Source organism: Adiantum capillus-veneris, chromosome 21 (assembly GCF_014529385.1).
Source record: "Adiantum capillus-veneris isolate H3 chromosome 21, ASM1452938v2, whole genome shotgun sequence".
Taxonomy (NCBI): domain Eukaryota; kingdom Viridiplantae; phylum Streptophyta; class Polypodiopsida; order Polypodiales; family Pteridaceae; genus Adiantum; species Adiantum capillus-veneris.
In genome coordinates, this window is record NC_140951.1 from 89592923 (window position 1) to 89612121 (window position 19199).

The window sequence follows — 19199 nt, forward strand, 5'->3', positions numbered from 1 at the left end:
TTACAGAGAGCAAAGTGCAACAGACTATACCTTAGCAACAGCCTCCCTTTATCGATTTGATGGGTCCACCTCTAGAGGCTGACACTTTAGGTGCGATAGTGGCGATGAGTCTTTCCCTTGGATGACATGATTAGATGTTCGACTCCATCTCCTTACTGTACATATGTAGTTCCTTCTTTTCAGCCATTTTAGTGCACTAGTGGGTTATTTTTGCAGTTTTAGTGTTTTCATGCAGTTCCAGTGTTTCTCTCATCGAGCTCCCATTGAGACGATGAGTGGTCTTGTGGCGAGAAATGTGTAACTGGGCTACAATGTCACTTGGCACGGAAAGGCAGTTGCAATTGGTCATAGGTTTACACTGGGTGTAAACTGCCACTAATAGAGCATTTGACCAAGGCGAAAATAACAAACGCACATACCAGATCCCCAACATAACAATAGTCCATACACGAATTAAAAAAAACCAAAAACACCCTCAAATGCCACTTGGAAAATACCAAAAAAAAACCCCCCTCACACTACACTTTTTCATTGGGTCAAGCCCTATGGCCATGGGCACAAAATTCCTCCCATAGCCCCTTCCTTAAACTCAGTGCCAAAAATATGAGTGCACGTGTAGTTGGGAGGGTCCAAAAACTCCACCGTTTTAAACAAGGGAGCATGTCTCACGTTGCCAAAAATATGAGTGCACAACTCCACCGTTTGAAACAAGGGCATGTCTCTAGTTGACCTAGTAAAGTCCACTAGAATGCAGTAACCTCCAAATAGTCGTCTCTCATATCGCCCACTGCCTAGAGTCTTGTTTGAGCTAGAGCCTCGACCCTAGACGACATCACTGTTGAATTTACTGGGCTGCTCCCATACTGGGCTCCTTAGCGAGTGGTTCGCACGCAGGTAAGGTCTATATGCGCGCGCGTGTGGTTTAGCTCTTGCAATCATGATTCAGCACTTGTGTGTGTGTGTGCGCGCGTGCGTAGTTTTTGAAATGATTCAGCTGCTAGAGAAATGTAGTAAAGGATATAACGATCTGGATCTGGACGTTTTCTGTCAGTAGAATAATTTCGATCTGTCTTGCATAGAGGCTTTTCCATTCTGACACAGAGTACATGCTCTTTAGTTTGTGAGGGCCTCGTTGCCGGTGTGGGCAATGTGACTGAGGTCCTTCTTGGACACACATGACTTGACAAGCACACAAGCACATAAAACAAGTGTAAGGGTGCCCCTCAGGTCCCAACTAGGAGCCAATATGAGCTCACCCTCGAGCGCAGACGAAGACTCCATTGCAAGAGCTTACCGCTCATACTATAATTGGGTGATCCTATTAAGAGACTAGAGTCCCAGTGTCAATGAACGTTCCTTGCCCTTATGGAGCAAACGAACACAGAGAGAGAAACTGACACCATGACGGGGTCCCAACTCACTCTCTGTTACGAGGTTGGTAATTTGCTTCTTATTGCATAAAGGATGACAGTAGAAGAGGGTGGTGTTGCTTATGCAATGGTGTATCATAGTTACATGGAATGTGGAACGAGAACAAGATGGAATGAGGAATGTCGACATGCTATCTTTGCGTGTGTACCTACATGCGAAGAGTTGCCCCGCTGATGAAGAGTTGGTGAATTGCACTCCTACAATTGCTTAATCAACGACGAGCAAGAAGTTGAAGGCAAAGCGGGTGTTCAAGTATTTGAGGAAGACCTTGCTGCCCCCAACTTCTTGAAGAACTATGCAGGAAGGAGGTTATGGTTGTTAATGAAGTGTGGCATTTGTAGTTGAATCCATTGCAACTTCCCACTTTTTCTGAAGAGGTTATTGAGACATGCAAAAAGCTACTATGATGTGCCGGGAAGGGCCCTCTATGATAGCTCAAGTCACCATGTTTGTTGCCCAAGATGTCAAGCCCAGGGCAGATTACCTCAAAGAACCAATTGAAAAACTAGGAGGGAATGAGCGATCCGATGCACGGGCTGGTTTTATGCAGACATTCGGAAGTTGGCTGCAGTCTTCCATTTTTTCTGGTTCTAATGACTATTTTTGGAGTTGGAATTTTGGGCAAATTAACTTATCATGTTCTTTTTGGTTCCAATGGGTGCTATGCACTTTCCTTGGTTGGAAATTAGTTGTTATTGCCACATTGATCAACCTATTGACATGAGGTGGAAAACCGAGTTAATGGAGTGGCACTTTCACCTTAAGACATGCCTTCAACCGAATGATACTTTTCAACTCAAGACATGGCTTCAGTCAGATGCCTTGAATGAATCTTAAGGCATTGTGATAAAATGCTTTGTGGAAATCAAGAAACCAACAGTTCGACCTCTTCTTTAAGGCCCTAGTCTGATCAATGAGGCATCTCAAAGTGAAGATGTGGTAATTAGTGGAGAATCCTCGCCTAAATCTAGTCTGTTTGGATGCTCAGAAGCTCTCCATTTCTGCAGAAGAGCTCAACTTTTGCATTGAGCACTGCCCCATAAAGTTTGGCCAATGTGTGATCAATCATAACAGTTGAGCTGGTGCTGAGATCTCCAACATGTCTTCTGCCTTGTGGGTGGGCACAACGATGTGTGCGTCGACTCGGCTGGGAGTTCATGTACTAGTGCCCTATTGAAAATGTAACCATAAAAGGTGCCATTGAGTCAACCGCATTGTTCACCTTTGTGGTCTCCATGCTGCAGTTGGCGTATGGCTCTCTCTATCATTGAGACAGCGAATGTCTGATGTAGTAGGGTGTGGCTCAGGGGGACTGTGGTATAGGTGCCAGGTGGCTGCTGCGTAGCTTGGTAGAGGCTCTTTGCATGTGTGCCAAATGGGTGGATCCCCAATGGTGCTCTCATCCTTAAGCCATGCCGTGGCTACATGATGCATCTTTGCTAATAAGGTGTCAAGACCCTTATGCATCTCTCTCTCTCTCTCTCTCTCTCTCTCTCTCTTTCTTTCTTTCTTTCTTTCTTTCTCTCTCTCTCTCACACACACACACACACACACACACACACACACACACACACACACATCCTAAGCCATGCTGTGGTTACATGATGCATCTTTGCTAATAAGGTGTCAAGACCCTTATCTCTCTCTCTCTCTCTCTCTCTCTCACACACACACACACACACACACACACACACACACACACACACATCCCCACAGGCACAGCTGTACACACATGTTGCTTAGGGTGGTGCTCTTGCTCACCCACTATCTTGTTATATGTGCATTTGTTGGGATCAACCTTGTGTCAGGCTTATTCTTTTTTTTTCTATATTTGATTAAGTTTTTTTTTTAATATAAAAGTTCTTATGTCTCCTCTGTGTCTCGTATCCTAATCTGTAAGTGTGGTTTTATATGGAAATGATTCCACACACACACATTATATCCGAATATTTGATGCTATATTTGCTTCGTCGCAGGATGCCAGAGGAAGATGAGGACGCTTTGTTGAAAAATGTTGCATTGTCTACAATGAATAAAATTGATTCAGATGACAACCATGATCATGATCTAGAGCAAGATGGAAAAGACATAAAAAGTGCCCACTTCCGAAAACTTGAGCAATGGAACTATGCTCGGCACTTCTATGTATGGCTTCGAACATTACAAAATACTTTTGGAGCCCCGTTTATGGCAGTAGTAGTGATAGTATATGGAGTAAGTGAGGGATATGCTGGGAATGTGAGACATATAGCTGCCAATTATTATTGGAAAGATGTGCAGAAGCTACAGCCTGCTGAATCACAAGCTTTTGAGGTATTTATTCAACATATAGGAACTAGTTGCCTGATTTTTTTGGTTGAGATGTGTTCTCTAGAAAAGCTCTCTGGTCCGGACTTATCGATAGTCTTCATGTTTAAACATCTTACTGTCATACTTGATGCAAAAGTTACCATGTTTGCAATCATTGAAAAAAGTTAAGTAAATATCATAGTTGTCTTATCTTGGGGTAAAAAAGCAAGGTCTTCCATTACAGTTCCCATCCTAGTACAGATGAAAAGGCTCCCATCACCAGTGACAAAGGAGGACATGCTAGTACAAGCTCAAGCGCTGTTACCATTGATGATGATGATTATTATTATTAATTTAACCTTTTTGGAGAAGAAGAGCATAAGAAAGAGAGGAAGGAATCTAGCAGGAAGATTGTTGCTCCTCCATTTGCAGTCTGATATTCTAACCCACATATTTATCTATCAATGAATATGAAAGTCTTTCTTGTCTCAAGTTTCCTCGCTGAATCCGAAGGTGCATGAGAGCTAGAGCTTGAAGTAAGAAATTACACAGCTAACAAAACAGAGGCTTAATTTCTGGCACTGGGGACCTTTCTCTTGTAAGTCTAGATTTCTAACTTGACAATTGTATGCATAAGCATTTGCTTGGCCTACTTTGACAGTTGTATCTATGACTGGAGGTGTGCTTGAATGCATGCCATGGAAGCTTGTGAAGAACGTGTATTGTTTTTGAAATATTGTTGACACTGTCTCTCACACCACAAAGGTGCGTTGCTTATCTGCAAATCTTACTACATGTAGGCTTTTGTTGGAATGCCGTGGAATATCAAGCCTATATATGGGCTAATCACTGATACATTTCCCATAGGCGGGTAAGCTTTGCGGGTCCTTCTTTCCCATTTTTCTCCCCCCAATCCTACTAAGGTCTTCTGCAAGATAGGCACGCTTGAAGATGTTCTCCAGGTTGTGTTATTGTAGAAAGTGTAAAAAATTATTTAATATATGCCCATGAACACAGGTTCCAACGTTGGCCCTATCTTGCTATATGTGGTGTTGCAGGAGCTTGCTGCCTTTGGATATTGTCATTACTCTCAGTACCTTCCCCATGGTTGGCCACCCTCCTCATGGCCGGTGCGGCCTTATGCACAGCGTTTCCGGATGTGGTTGTAGATGCAGCACTAGCAGAGCAAAGCAGAAATCAACCAACTTTTGCCAGTGATCTACAGGTATGGAATTAAAAGTAGTAGATGTATTGGTTAGCCGCACTCTAGAAAATGAAAAACCCCATGACACCAAGAGAGAGTAAGATATGCTGACATTAATTCTGCTAAAACCAGTTGTGCTTTTAACTTTTGCTAGAAGGATTGTTTGTTGTGAAACTATATCCCGAAAAAACATCAATGTTTGTTGCTTATAATCATGAGAAAATTGAGGCAGGAACCAACGTAAACCCATTAAGTTATCTGATATCTTTGCAGAGTCTATCATGGGGCAGTTTATCACTTGGTGGACTTGTTGGATCTGTGGTGTCTGGGCCTGCCGTGCATTCATTTGGACCTCGGGGCGCTTTCTTTCTGATTTCTGTTGCTCCTGTTCTACTTCTAGTTGCGGCATGGGCTATTCCTGAAAAGCGATTGCCGAAAGGTCTAGACAGAGCTAAGTTTGGGGACATGTTGAAAACACTCCAGCTTTTTAAACAGGCATTGAAGATTCCTGCAATCTGGAGACCAGCTCTTTATGTTTATTTAGCAAGGGTATTCCTTACTGCACATTCCTCTGCCTTTTCTGTCTAGCACTAGGAGGTTGTTTTTGGGTTTTTGGGACATTCTCCAAAAACAAAAAATTTGGGTTTCCCCCCACTCTAATTTGGGTTTATTTGCAGGCTCTTTGTCCTGATATATCTGAATCTATGTTTTATTGGTTCACGGATCCGGTAGTTGGGCCTGGTTTCAGTGAGCAGTTTATTGGATTGGTGGGCGGCATCGGGTACTTGGCCATGTTTGTGGGAGTGGGTTTGTACAATTGCTGGTTTCGACGCTACACTCTCAGGACAATGTTTCTTTGGCCTCAAGTAAGTGATTGCACATGTTTGGCAAGGGCTGGCTGCATTTGTTGCACGATCCTTAATCATGACACAAGGGGATGTTCTAGCATTTAGTTAAAACTTATTATTACCAAGATGGTCCTAGTAGTTATATTTTCTCAATGATTTACCACCAGTTTATGGTTGACAATTTCCTTTGTGGCCTTTTCCCAAACTCACCTCCCCCATTTGGTTTGCAATTTTCAATACAAGCCTCTTATCTTCTGCTCTTGGTAAATAGGTGGCTTATGCCTTCATGGGGCTATGTGACACCGTCATTGTGAATCGGTGGAATTTACAATTGGGTATTCCAGACCGTGCATTCGTTATTGGGGATGAGACGTTCACAGATGTAATAGGGAGACTGCAGTTGATTCCCTTCATGGTGTTGTCTGCACGGCTATGTCCGCCGGGTGTTGAAGGGACCGTGTTTGCATTTCTAATGTCGGTGTCCAATTTTGGGGCGACATGCGCATCATGGAATGGCGCCTTCCTGCTACACCAGCTACATGTTAGCAAAGAGGATTACAGCAACCTTTGGCTAGCTGTTGTTATTCGCAGTCTCCTTAGGTTAACACCGGCCATTTTTCTGTTCTTGCTTCCTCTTGGTACTGTGGATGACCTTGAAACCCCCATTATTGGGGGAACAAATGCACAGGCAGTAGTAAATAAGGATGAAGAGACTCTGCACATGTTAGAAACACAACAGGAAATGGTTGAAATGAAGCATTGATTTATTTTTTTCTTCTTGAAGCTTTTGCCTGGCTTGAGAAAATGTGAAGCACAAAAGAGTTTGTAAAGGGTGGAGTTTGTGCCTTGTTTTACAGCAGGCATTTCATTTCCCCCATTTTAAAGGTTTATGTGCCAGCCATCTATCAGCTACCCAAGCAAGCATATTTTTACAAAACACATCAATGTTTATGAAATAGTCATTTCAATGTTTGTGAAGACAGACACCCTTCTATGAAAAATTGTTAAATTCTTCCATTTTAATGTTTCTGAAGAGACAGACACCCTTTTTGTTTGGTTGTAATATGATGCAATCACAGGATCACGCCCACACTCCTACTCCCATATGTTGCACGGGTTGAACCATAGTGGGCGTGCTTAAACCCCCTCACCTTCAGTGCTAGGCCAACTCCCTTGACATAGACACCATATGCATGTAGTGAGGAAGCATGCTAAATTTCAAGTGGTTTGACAAGTTGTGCAAGGTGTCACAAACATAATGTATGAATTGCCTGCAAGCATTTCCTTTAAATACGCTGGTCACAATATTATAATACCAAAATCCAGTCTAGATGCAAAAAATCCAAAAAAGTAAAGTATTGCTACCTAAGATAGCCTCTCCAAGTGCAAGAGAGGTTCTTGGGAAGGTCCACCAACAATGTTTTTGCTTGATCAAGGACTTACTCACCAAATTATCAAGGGTGAGAGAATTGGGAGAGAGACAATGCTGTGGCTTTGCTTATTGAATAAGTTCATGAACAGACTACTTCTCCTTGCTTAGAAGATCCCCATGAGATCTTAATAATCCTTTTATCCAAATGCAAACCTCTTGCTCTATGGTAGCTGTCAAGATGCACCTAATGCACCTACCCTAGCGTAGCACCTACATCAATGGTCCAAAAGGAGCTATAGTTGCCAAATCCTATTTAAAGTGCTTGTACACTAGAAAAAAAGGTGGTGTACTTTTCTCTTGTCTCTTTACACTAGGGAAAAGGTAAGTTACTTTTTGGGGCGTGTTTGGTTTAGATCGAACTCTCTAGTGTTTTGGCTAAAGGGCAATCACTTTTGTGACTTTTACTCTTTTGCCTACTAAGCTCTTCTTTGTGGATTGGCTACCACTCTTACCCTTGCTGAGGTTTCGTGTGAATCGAACCCACTACTTTCGGGTGTGGTACTTTTGTCTTGTCTCTTTAGAAAGTGGCAAAGTGGTCTCCTCAATTGAGAAGTCAAAAATATCCAATGCTATATATATTTCTTTTCATGGATACACACCTTTTTATGGTCCATACGACTTGCCAAATGATATAGAGAAAAGTTTCAATTATGGCAATTGTGGTATTACTAAGATCCTACAAAACTGCCTTGTACATCAAAGTAAAATCTATGTAGAGGCCCACCATCATGCTTAAGGCCACACTAAAAACGCCACATACACCACCACTCGAATGACTGATGTTGATTGAGATGACAATTGAAATATTAAGATTTGTTGTCATAGAGCCAAAAATAAAGAATGGTCAAATTTGTCGAGCTAGGAGTGTGACTTTACAAAAAGCCATCACCTAAAGGTTTCCATTGAGATAAAATGATAATTTAGTTTAGACCATATTAGCATATCTTTTGACAAATCTTAAAGTGTTTTTGTAGTCACTGAAGCAGGCGCTATGAAGGAGCAAAGGGAAGTGCAAGGACAACCTACTTGAAATGTTCATGAAACTTCGACCATCCGAATTTTAGAATTCGTTCAAGGTTTTTTCAAAAAGCTGGCTGGAAGCTACTCTTTAGATATTGAATACCACATAAGTAGCTCATCACTTTTAAAATGCTATTTTAGAAAACAGTAACTTATGTATTTGAGTTTTTGAGTATTTCAAAATATTAAAAGCTTCAATATTGTAATTTCGTTACCATATTATGATAGTGATATTTGCAAATACACTTAGGACTGTTGGGCACTATTTTCCCATGCTGAGAGGTTTTTCCCCCTTGGTTATGCCCATCGTTCTCGCACAGATCTTAGCTTTGTAATAACACACTGACCAATACTACTTCTTGTATTGTGTGCTCTTGAGCTTCTCCTTCATCTTCTCCATTTGTAGGTGCATTCCTATAGCCATATTCCCAACAATTGGTATTAAAGTAGGCTTTGCCATCTGGGGCAACGTCGCCATTACCCTCCTGGCTCACTTTCTCCAATCGAGGTGATTTTTGGTGAGCATTACATAGATACATATCGATTGAATGAGGTTCTAAAGCTCGATATCAGTAGGGTTTTGATTTCGGCTCATGTTGACCTCCATTTCCACTATTGATAGCAATACATATGTAATTTTGTCCTTCTATGCAATTGTTTAGAGTCCAAATTTTTACAAAATCTAAGCACTTTCTAGTATTTTGTGGGTGGTGCTATATGGCAAGAGTTTGTTTTGTGTAGTGTCTCCTCGATATAGGAAACTATTGTGCTAGATGCAATCACCTGCCATGGCTAATAATAATGATGTTTTTTGCTTGTTGTCTCTTGAGGAAAAATGGGATGGGGACAATTACGATGTACCTTGTCCTTGTTGAAAGGAAATTTGGAACATTGTGCAAGATTATGATATAAGACTAGGTTCTATGATACAAGTTCTGTGGGTGATGGTCCATGTTGTTGCAACTCTACTGATAGAGTTGTTTTGTCTACTTCTACTGCTCTGCAAGTTTGGAGTGTTACAAGGCGTCGGCTTCTTTCAAGCGATAGCTCTCCCCTCCACGGGTTTTGCAGCAGTGGTGATATAACAAAATCTTCTGGTGTATTTGACCAACTTCCTCCCTGGAAGGCTTCGTTACTGCAGCGATAATCCCCTACTAGAAGAATTTCGGGTGAAGCATCTTGTTACTATGGCTCTCAGCTTATCCGCCCTCTTGGATTCAACCTGCCCCAGGATTACTGGCCTTCTCCACCTTAACCTTGTCGAAGAAAACCCTTTTTGGCTCGGAGGAGCTACGTGGTCTCACAACCAACCTACCTCTTGAGGATTTTGATCAACTCTCCCTCCCCTCTACCAAAACGTTTGGCATCACAAGTTCCTCCTTAGCCTTGCATAATAGTGCCATTTCCAATACAATCCAAGGCGGTATCCTTTCAAAACCCCCCCCTCGCTTTCCCTTTCTCTTTCGGCTCACTCTCCGCAAGCTCCTTGTCTTTTGCTTTTGCCCCACCCCTTGCCAATAAACTGCATAATGCAACTCTACCCATTCTTTACGCCATCAATAAGCCTTTGGAATTTGACAAGATTGTTTCACTCTCCTTGGTGGAATTAAAAACCCTTAACCTTAAGCTTCACAAAGCCACTTCTCATCTTGTACATTTGCAAAATCTTCTAGCCAACCAAAAGGCCCCACTTAGTCTTTGCATGAAGCCTCCCCGTCTCTCCCTAGAGGACACTCAAGCACAAGCACTCTAGAGTGCCAAGATTGAAGCCCTTAATATCCAATTTCAATTGGATTGCACCTAAGCTTACATCCATGCCCAAAGTTTAGTTATCAATAACCTTCAAAAGAGCTTTGATGCCTACCGCGACCTTGTAGAAGAAAAAAGACTCTTGGACCTCACCAAAAAGCTTGCTACTATCTCCTTTCCAAGGGTTTAGCCATCGGCATGGGCCAATCAACTCCTCTCATGGAAGCAATCCTCGCTTCATGACTTTGATGCTCAATTACAAATATGATCCTCCAAACCCATTTGGCCTCTTCTTTGAGCATGGCACCACATAATGCAAGGAAGAGGGCACAAGCAACCCTTTTGGAGGAAGTGGAGCCCCTACGTAAAGAAGAAACGGTGTGAGATTTGGCATTATGAGGTCACCACTCAAATGAAGTACCTTCTCTCTCCTCCCCCAAAGATGCCCTCCCCCCCCCCCCCTTTGACAAGGGCCTCTTGTGAAGATTTCATGCATCAACCTTTCAAGAAGCCCAAATCATCTTCCCCGGTGGTCCATCTTTCTTCCGGCTCCCCCTCTTGTAATCCTCCCATTACAGCCTCTCCAAAAAGCCACCATCTTCCTCTCGCCTCTCCCAACCTCTTTTTTGTTCCTTCCCTTAAAAAAACCCCCAATTTGTAAAGAATGAGGATGCAAGAGAGCTACACAAGACAAGCACAAAGCACACAGAGATGGAAAGCTTCTTCTTCTTCTTCACAGAAAAGAGAGTACAAAATGACTAAGTGCTAAAGCTGAAAAGTAGCACATATGTACATGCGGTCACTAAGTGTGAACTCGCTAGAAGCGTACTAGACTGGCACTATAAGTGTAGTCCAGCTGTAGAATCACTGGCAGAGATCCTCCGTGTCGGTCACCTAACGTGCCAGTGAGTAAATGCCGTAAGCGGCCAAGACCCGTAGTGGATGCCAGCTCAAGATGTAGAGCTCGACATCTCAACACTCCCCCTCGAGCTTTGCACGTCGCAGAGTCCAAGCATAGTCCGGAAACGTCGAAGCTTCTCAGCTTTGAGGGCCTTGGTAAAGATATCCGCTATCTGCTCCTCTGTGCTGACGTAGACCAAGTCGATGTCGCCCGCCAACACTCGCTCTCGAACGTAGTGGTAATGGACCTCTATGTGTTTGGTCCTGGCATGGAACACTGGGTTCCTAGCCAACTGCATGTTGCTGAGGTTGTCACAATGAATGACAATCTGCTGGTCCACCTGCACTCCCAAGTCCTCAAGTAATGTGCGTAGCCAAGCTACCTCGCACGCCGCAACTGCTGCACCTCTGTACTCGGCCTCTGTGCTCGATAAAGCAACCGTAGGCTGCTTTTTGCTGCTCCAAGTAACAGCAGCACTCCCAAAAGAGAACATGAAGCCACTCGTAGATCTCCTATCAACAATGCTACCTGCCCAATCTGCATCTGTATACCCATACAATGCTAATGGTGCATCTGCTGCATAGAACAATGCGTAGTCAAGAGTCCCTTGCACATACCTAAGTGTGCGTCGTACTCCATCCAAATGTGGCTTCCTCGGAAGCTGCATGAACTGACTCTCCAAGCCTACTGTGTAGCTCAAGTCTGGCCTCGTGATAGTCAAGTAGATTAGACTACCCTCAATCTTCCAATACATGTTGACATCCTCAACAACATCACCCTTCTCTGCACTCAGCTTTGCATTCACATCCAAGGGAATAGAAATTGGCTTACAATCAGCCATACCATACTTTGACAACATGTCCCAAGCATACTGTCTCTGTGATAGCCATACACCCTCTGGAGTCCTGATCACATCAATGCCAAGAAAGTAGCGCAACTCGCCTAAATCTTTCATTTCAAACTCCTTTTTGAGAAGACCCTTCACATGGTCAATCTCCATAGAATTGTCACCAACAATAATAAGGTCATTACATATATGGTAATGACCACAATCCCCACATCACTCTCACGTACATAGAGTGAATGATCTGCATGAGCTCTCCTAAACCCAATACTGACAAGATACTTGGCAATCCTGTCATACCATGCTCTAGAGCCCTGCTTTAAACCATACAAAGCTTTGAGAAGTCTGCATACATAATCTGGGTAACCTGGATCGACATAACCAGGTGGCTGATCTATATACACTTCCTCTTGCAACTCACCATTCAAGAAGGCATTCTTTACATCCATTTGATGCATAATCCATCCTCTAGATGCAGCCACTGCTATGAAAGCTCTCACAGTCGTCATCTTTGCCACTGGAGCAAAGGTCTCCTCATAGTCTATGCCATACGTCTGTGCATAACCCTTTGCGACCAGCCTTGCCTTGTGACGCTCAATGTTACCATCAACCTTATGCTTGGTTTTATACACCCATTTACAGCCAATAGTTTTCTTGCCACTTGACAATGGCACCAACTCCCATGTGTCGTTTTCTTCCAATGCAGCCATCTCTTCATTCATTGCATCATCCCAATGCACATTTCCAACTGCATCCTCAAAACATGTGGGCTCCACATCCTGTATCACCTTAGCCATGTAGGCTTGGTGATGTGCTAGATACCCATCATAAGTCAATTTATGAATTGGATTTCTGACTCTATTAGATCTGCGCGGTCCTGGGTCACTCCTTTGCACTCTAGCATCTTCTTGTACTTTCCTTACACCAGGTGTCTTGACAGCCAGAATTCCAAATTCCTCATCAAGACTTTGTTCAGAACCATCTGAATCCATGTCTACATGTGAAAAACCTGATGATGCATCAGCCATAAAGGGAGGTTCATCAACCTTTTCCTTTCCTTTTCGTGATACATTCCCTGTACCTGTTGGTGGAGTAACCTGCGTACGTAGTCTACCATTCAATGGTTGTTACCATATACATGTGGTAGTGATGTGTGTGAACACACTAGGACCGCCGGGGCATTTTTTCCCTCTTTAGGAGGTTTTTTCCCCCGTGCATTGTATATACGCCCATCACTCTAGGGCTATCTATCTTTCCATTGCACACTAAGTAATATACTCTCTATTGTGTGCCTTGAGCTTCCTTCGTCTTCTCCAAGCTGTGTGTGTTTCTCTGCAACCCTAATTCCAACAATTGGTACCAGAGCAGGTCACGTCCTCCCGGGCTTAGTCGCCAGCTGCTCCAGCACACGCCTGCTCACTTTATCCGATTTCAGTGAGCTTTGGCAAGCGTTCGCAGGTCTTCGTTTTGAGCAGGCGTTCCCTCTATTTTCGCAGATTCAAGGGCTATTTTAGATGCAAAACTTTGGCATGCACGTTTTGGTCATCTGAATTTTGCCAGTTTGCTGCGTTTGCAGAAATCTGATATGGTTGCTTCTTTGCCGCCTCTTGAAGCACCTATCAAACATGTTTGTGAAGGTTGTATTCTGGGTAAAATGCAGCGTTCTAAGTTTCCAAAGGATGGTTCAGTTAGGGCCACATGCAGGTTGCAGCTTGTGCATAGTGATGTTTGTGGGCCCATGCAAACTCCGTCCTTGGGCAATTACCTGTACTTCGTGACTTTCATTGATGATTACTCCAGGCATGCATGGGTATTTCCGCTTAAAGCAAAGTCCGAAGTTTTTATGTGCTTCAAACAATTTTTGGCTATGGCTGAAAATGTCTCAAAATGTACTATGGGCACCCTCCGTTCCGATCGAGGGGGGGAGTATATGTCTCATGAATTTAATGCATTTCTGGCTAGTCGTGGGATAAAACACCAATGTACAGTGCCTTATACACCTCAACAAAATGGTGTTGCTGAGAGGAAAAACAGGTCACTAACGGAAATGGCACGATGTATGATCAAAAGTCAAGCTTTGCCGCATTCTTTTTGGCTTGAGGCCATCATGTGTGCCACTTATGTACTTAACAGGTGTCCTACGAAAGCTTTGCAGTCTATTACTCCATATGAAGCATGGCATGATAGAAAACCTTCTATTGAGCATATGCGTATTTTTGGCTGTTTGGCATATGCTTTGGTGCCACAAGTGCAGCGCAGAAAATTGGATGATAAGGCTGTCAAATGTATTTTTGTTGGTTATAGTGCTGAAAGCAAAGGTTATAGGTTGTATCATCCGCAAACAAAACGTATTCTGGTTTCACGGGATGTAGTGTTTGTGGAAGATTCTGTTCAACCCTTGCTGTCATGTACTAGAGACAGTAATGTAAGCTCACAGGACATTTATGACACTTTGTTGCCTCTTTTCAGTGGTGGAAATACGAATGTAAGTTCCAATGAGGCAAATGTAGAGCCTATGGGGGTTTCTGAAAATGTTTTAGAACAGCCTATTACTGATGCAGATGTACATGATGTACTTGATGAGGAAAGGGCTGAAAATGAGCAGGCTAGAGGTATGCCAAAATGGCTGGTGCACACTTTGCGTGACAGTAAATTGGATGCACCTTTATCTAGTCGTACTCGTTCAGGCTCTCGCCATGCATCTTATGCATCAGATTGTTATGCTTTGGCTGTGTCTAGTTTACATGATGTTGAGGAGCCTCTGTCCTTTGATGAAGCACAGAATTCAAAAAATTGGATTGCTGCCATGAAATCAGAATATGATGCACTTATAGAGAATGACACATGGACTTTATGTGATTTGCCTCCTGGCAAAAAGGCCATTGGTACGAAGTGGGTTTACAAGTTGAAACGCAAGCCGGATGGTGAGATCGATCGCCATAAGGCTCGACTTGTTGCAAAGGGTTATGCACAACAAAAAGGCATAGATTATGAAGAGACTTTTGCTCCCACTTGTCGTATGACTACTGTGCGTTTTCTATGTGCATTGGCAGCTCATTTTGGTTGGGATGTACATCAATCAGACATTGTTACTGCTTTCTTGAATGGTGACATATTTGAGGAAGTTTATGTAACGTAGCCTCGCGGTTTTGTCATAAAAGGACAAGAGGACAAAGTGTGCAAATGTAAGAAGGCTTTGTATGGGTTGAAGCAATCTCCTCGTGCTTGGTATGAGAAAGCTGACACTCATTTGGTTAAACGAGGCTTTCGTAACAGTCCAACAGAAAGCACATTGTATGTAAAGCGTGAGGATGATGTATTTCTCATTGTGGTTCTTTAGGTTGATGATTTGCTGATCACTGGACCAAATGAGAGACATATTGCTGAATTTAAGGCTGATTTGAATGCTACTTTCAAGATGAAAGATTTGGGACTGTTGCATCATTACTTGGGTATACAGTTTAAGCAGTGTGATGGTGGTATTGCCTTGTGTCAGAAAAGTTACATAGAGACATTGCTATGTAAGTTTGGACTTGAGGATTGCAAACCTATTGCCACTCCCATGGAAACAGGTTTGAAGTTGAGTCTACATGATGCTGGCGATCCTGCTGATGTCACTCTTTACCAAACTGCTGTTGGCTGCCTCATTTATGTATGCAACACGAGGCCAGATATTCAGTTTGCAGTCTCGCAGGTCAGCAGATTTATGCATAGCCCAGGGTCTAAGCATTGGCAGGCTGTCAAGAGGATTTTCCGCTACCTTAGTGGCACTTTACATCTTGGCTTGTTTTATCCCAAGGGGGGATCATTGCCGCCAGACTTACATGCTTTTTCGGACTCAGATTGGGCTGGTTGTTTTGACACGCGAGTGTCCACAAGTGGTTTTTGTTTCATGCTTGGCAGTTCATGTATATCATGGTTGAGCAAGAAGCAACCTACTGTGGCCACTTCGAGTTGTGAGGCTGAGTACAGGGCAGTCTTCACAGCTACGGTTGAGTGTGTATGGCTCAGACGCCTTATGGCTGACTTGGGTGTTGGACAGGACACTGCCAACACTATCTACACTGACAGTCAGAGCGCATTGGCAGTTGCGAGGAACCCACTTTTTCATGCTCGCACAAAGCACATTGAGGTGCATTACCACTATGTCAGGGAGAGGCTCTCAGCAGGAGAGATCAGCTTGGCTTATGTGCCAACACAGGACAACCTTGCAGATCTTTTCACAAAGGCATTGTCTCGTGAGAAGCTTGAAGCTTTCCGCAAAGCTTTGGGCTTACTCCCCTTTGTGGACTGATCCTGTCCTCAGGGCATGGCACTTCCCTTTACTCATGTGCTAGCTCTCGTTGACCGCATCACTCCAGGGGGGATTTGTTACCATATACATGTGGTAGTGATGTGTGTGAACACACTAGGACCGCCGGGGCATTTTTTTCCTCTTTAGGAGGTTTTTTCCCCCGTGCATTGTATATACGCCCATCACTCTAGGGCTATCTATCTTTCCATTGCACACTAAGTAATATACTCTCTATTGTGTGCCTTGAGCTTCCTTCGTCTTCTCCAAGCTGTGTGTGTTTCTCTGCAACCCTAATTCCAACAATGGTTTCTCAATAGAGCCACGAGAAGAGGACTCTTGTGGTCCACTCAAAACCTGTGACTGTGGCCTCACATTTTGTACAACCACATCATCTTTTACATCAGCCCCAATAGTGCTAGGTGCATTACTGTACCAGCTTCTCATCTCATCAAAGACTACATCTCTGCTCACTCGTAATTCTCGTGTAGTAGGATTGTAGCACCTGTACCCCTTTTGTTCAAGGGAATATCCCACAAGAATACATTTCTCTACTTTAGGATCCAATTTCCTACGCAACTCATCTGTTACATGCACGTAAGCTATGCAGCCAAACACTTTCAAGTGTGCCAAATCAGGCTTTGTACCTGTAAACTTTTCCTCAGGTGTTACATCATGCACCGCAGCTGTAGGTGTTCTGTTCATAATGTACACAACTGTATTTACGGCTTCAGCCCAGAAATGATGAGGCATGTTCTTCTCATTCATCAATGCACGTGCAACCTCTGCAATGTGCCTATTTTTCCTTTCTGCGACCCCATTCTGATGTGGAGTATATCTGCATGTAAACTGCCTGCGTATACCATGCATTCGCAGAAAATCTGAAAAATCATTGGAGAAGTACTCTCCCCCTCCATCTGACCTCAATGTCTTGATTTGCATATCTGTCTCCTTCTCAATCGTGACTTTGAAGTCTTGAAAGTGACCAAACACTTCACTTTTGTTACGCATGAAGTAGACCCATACTTTCCTTGTATGGTCATCAATGAAAGAGACATAATACCTGCAACCATGTATACTTGTAGTATCGGTTGGACCCCAAACATCTGTGTGCACCACCTCAAGTGGATTTTTACATACATTGCGCTCATGTGGAAATGAGCCCTTTGACTGTTTTCCAAACTGGCATGCTGCACACACTTTATGCATACCATCCACCTTGAATTTGGGCAAACCTTTTACAATCTGTTTTGATTGCATGCTGCGCAATCTCTACTCATTGACATGGCCAATGCGTTTGTGCCAAATGTCAACATCAGCCACAACACCTGTGCCCTGTGCAAATAATGCAGCTTTTACCTCAGGCATGTCTACATTCAGCGTAAACATTCTGCCCACACATTTGCCCTCTGTGATCAGCTTACAGCCATTCTGGAAATCTTCTACATAACAGCCATTCTGATTGAAGCGAACCTGCAAACCCTGCTCAACCATTTGTCCAACAAAAACAAGATTCGTTGTAATGTTTGGGACATGAAGTACATTTGCTAAGTACTTTGATTTCCCACTCTTCGTATTTAGAGGTATGTCCCCTACATGAGCAATGGGGTGAGCTGTGTCATCTCCTGTCTGCACATAGCCTGACACATCTGGTTTGCGCATATCTCTAAACCACTCTCCATGAGACGTCATGTGATTAGAGGCACCTGAATCCACATACCAAACATCATCTTGGGTGGAATTCTCTGCAGTCATTGTATTCATTACATGCTGCATAACAAACATGCGCTCGTTTTTACTGTCATCTGCATCTCTGCTAGTAGATGCATAGTTTCCCTGTTCTCTCTTTCCACTTGCTTTTCCCTTTGGACAGTCACGTGACATGTGACCTCTTTCACCACAAGTCCAACATTCTCTGCTATCTGGAGTATGTTGTTGCCTGCTTGATCCTGCACCACGACCTCTTTGACTCCCCCTGCCTTGAGACTGGTTTCCCCTGCCACCTGTATTGTTTTGATTTGATTGACCTTCCACAAATTGGCCCCTGCAACCCCTTGGGCCTCGACCACGACCTCTACCTCTGTTGGAGTTAGAATAGAAGGCCTGTTCAGAATTATTTCTGCCATGAGAAGAAGATGTGTCAAGGTTCTTCTCCTCAAGAATAAGCATAGAAATCAAATCTTGGAACACGGGGATGTCGTCTCTTGTATTCATGGAAGACCTAAAATGTACATACTCATCTCCTAGACCATCCAAGCATGCACGGACAATGTCATCGTCTTCCACTGAGACTTTAATAGATCCAAGAGCCTCAATGATACTCTTGATCTTCAAGGCATAATCATTGATTGAGAGGTTGTTCCTCTTAACCTGATTTAGCTCCGACTTTAGTTGAAGCTTCCTGGCCTTGGTGTTCACCTCGAACACTCTGCCTAAGTTTCTCCATGCAATGGCGGGGGTTTCAGCATCCTGTAGATAGCCCATCATGCCATCTGTGATTCTCATAGAAAGCCAATACATCACTTTGCTCTGGCCTTGTTGCCAGTCCCTCAAAGCTTTCCTTTGTTCTGCTGTAGCATTTGCCTCGGGAATCTCTGGTTCCTTTTCATTGTCTCCTTCTACATAGTCCCAATAACCTTTTCCTTTTAGGAAATTTGTTATTCTGAACTTCCATGTAGGGTAGTTATTTTTCTCAAGCTTCTCAGTAACAATTTGACTGAAACCGTCAGACATCTTGAAGCACTAAGACAAAATAGCTGCAATTTGCAAAAACCTGCAAATCTGCTGAACTTGCTATCGTGGTACCTGTAACGCTTTCTACACTCAAAGAGTGTCCACAATCAAGCGTACATACAACCACTGTACTTGTACAGTAAATCTTTGTATACTGCACTTTGGAGACCTGTTCAGAAACTTGTGCGAAAAACCCCTAAAATTTTTTTCTCTGGGATTGCGAACGAAGGGATTGTGACGCTCTTGCTCTCTTAGCCTCTCTTGCCTGCACCAGGCTCTGATACCATGTAAAGAATGAGGATGCAAGAGAGCTACACAAGAGAAGCACAAAGCACACAGAGATGGAAAGCTTCTTCTTCTTCTTCACAGAAAAGAGAGTACAAAATGACTAAGTGCTAAAGCTGAAAAGTAGCACATATGTACATGCGGTCACTAAGTGTGAACTCGCTAGAAGCGT

General features: G+C 43.3%; 1 protein-coding gene across 1 annotated transcript; it reads left to right on the forward strand.

Annotated features, from left to right (window-relative positions):
- The first annotated feature begins 739 nt into the window (after window positions 1-739).
- On the forward strand, window positions 740-6602 carry LOC147431323 (putative folate-biopterin transporter 6). The gene is made up of 7 exons (XM_086493928.1): window positions 740-894; window positions 3408-3744; window positions 4521-4591; window positions 4738-4945; window positions 5198-5473; window positions 5602-5790; window positions 6044-6602. Exons 2-7 carry the CDS (start codon window positions 3409-3411, stop codon window positions 6533-6535), a joined length of 1572 nt encoding a protein of 523 aa, XP_086350054.1. The 5' UTR covers window positions 740-894; window position 3408; the 3' UTR covers window positions 6536-6602.
- Window positions 6603-19199: the final 12597 nt, after the last annotated feature.

Coding starts and splice junctions, on each gene's coding strand:
- LOC147431323 (XM_086493928.1), top strand. CDS start 3,409: ATGCCAGAGGAAGATGAGGACGCTTTGTTGAAAAATGTTGCATTGTCT. Junction 4,592..4,737: donor GATACATTTCCCATAGGCGG/GTAAGCTTTGCG, acceptor CCATGAACACAG/GTTCCAACGTTGGCCCTATC. Junction 4,946..5,197: donor CTTTTGCCAGTGATCTACAG/GTATGGAATTAA, acceptor ATATCTTTGCAG/AGTCTATCATGGGGCAGTTT.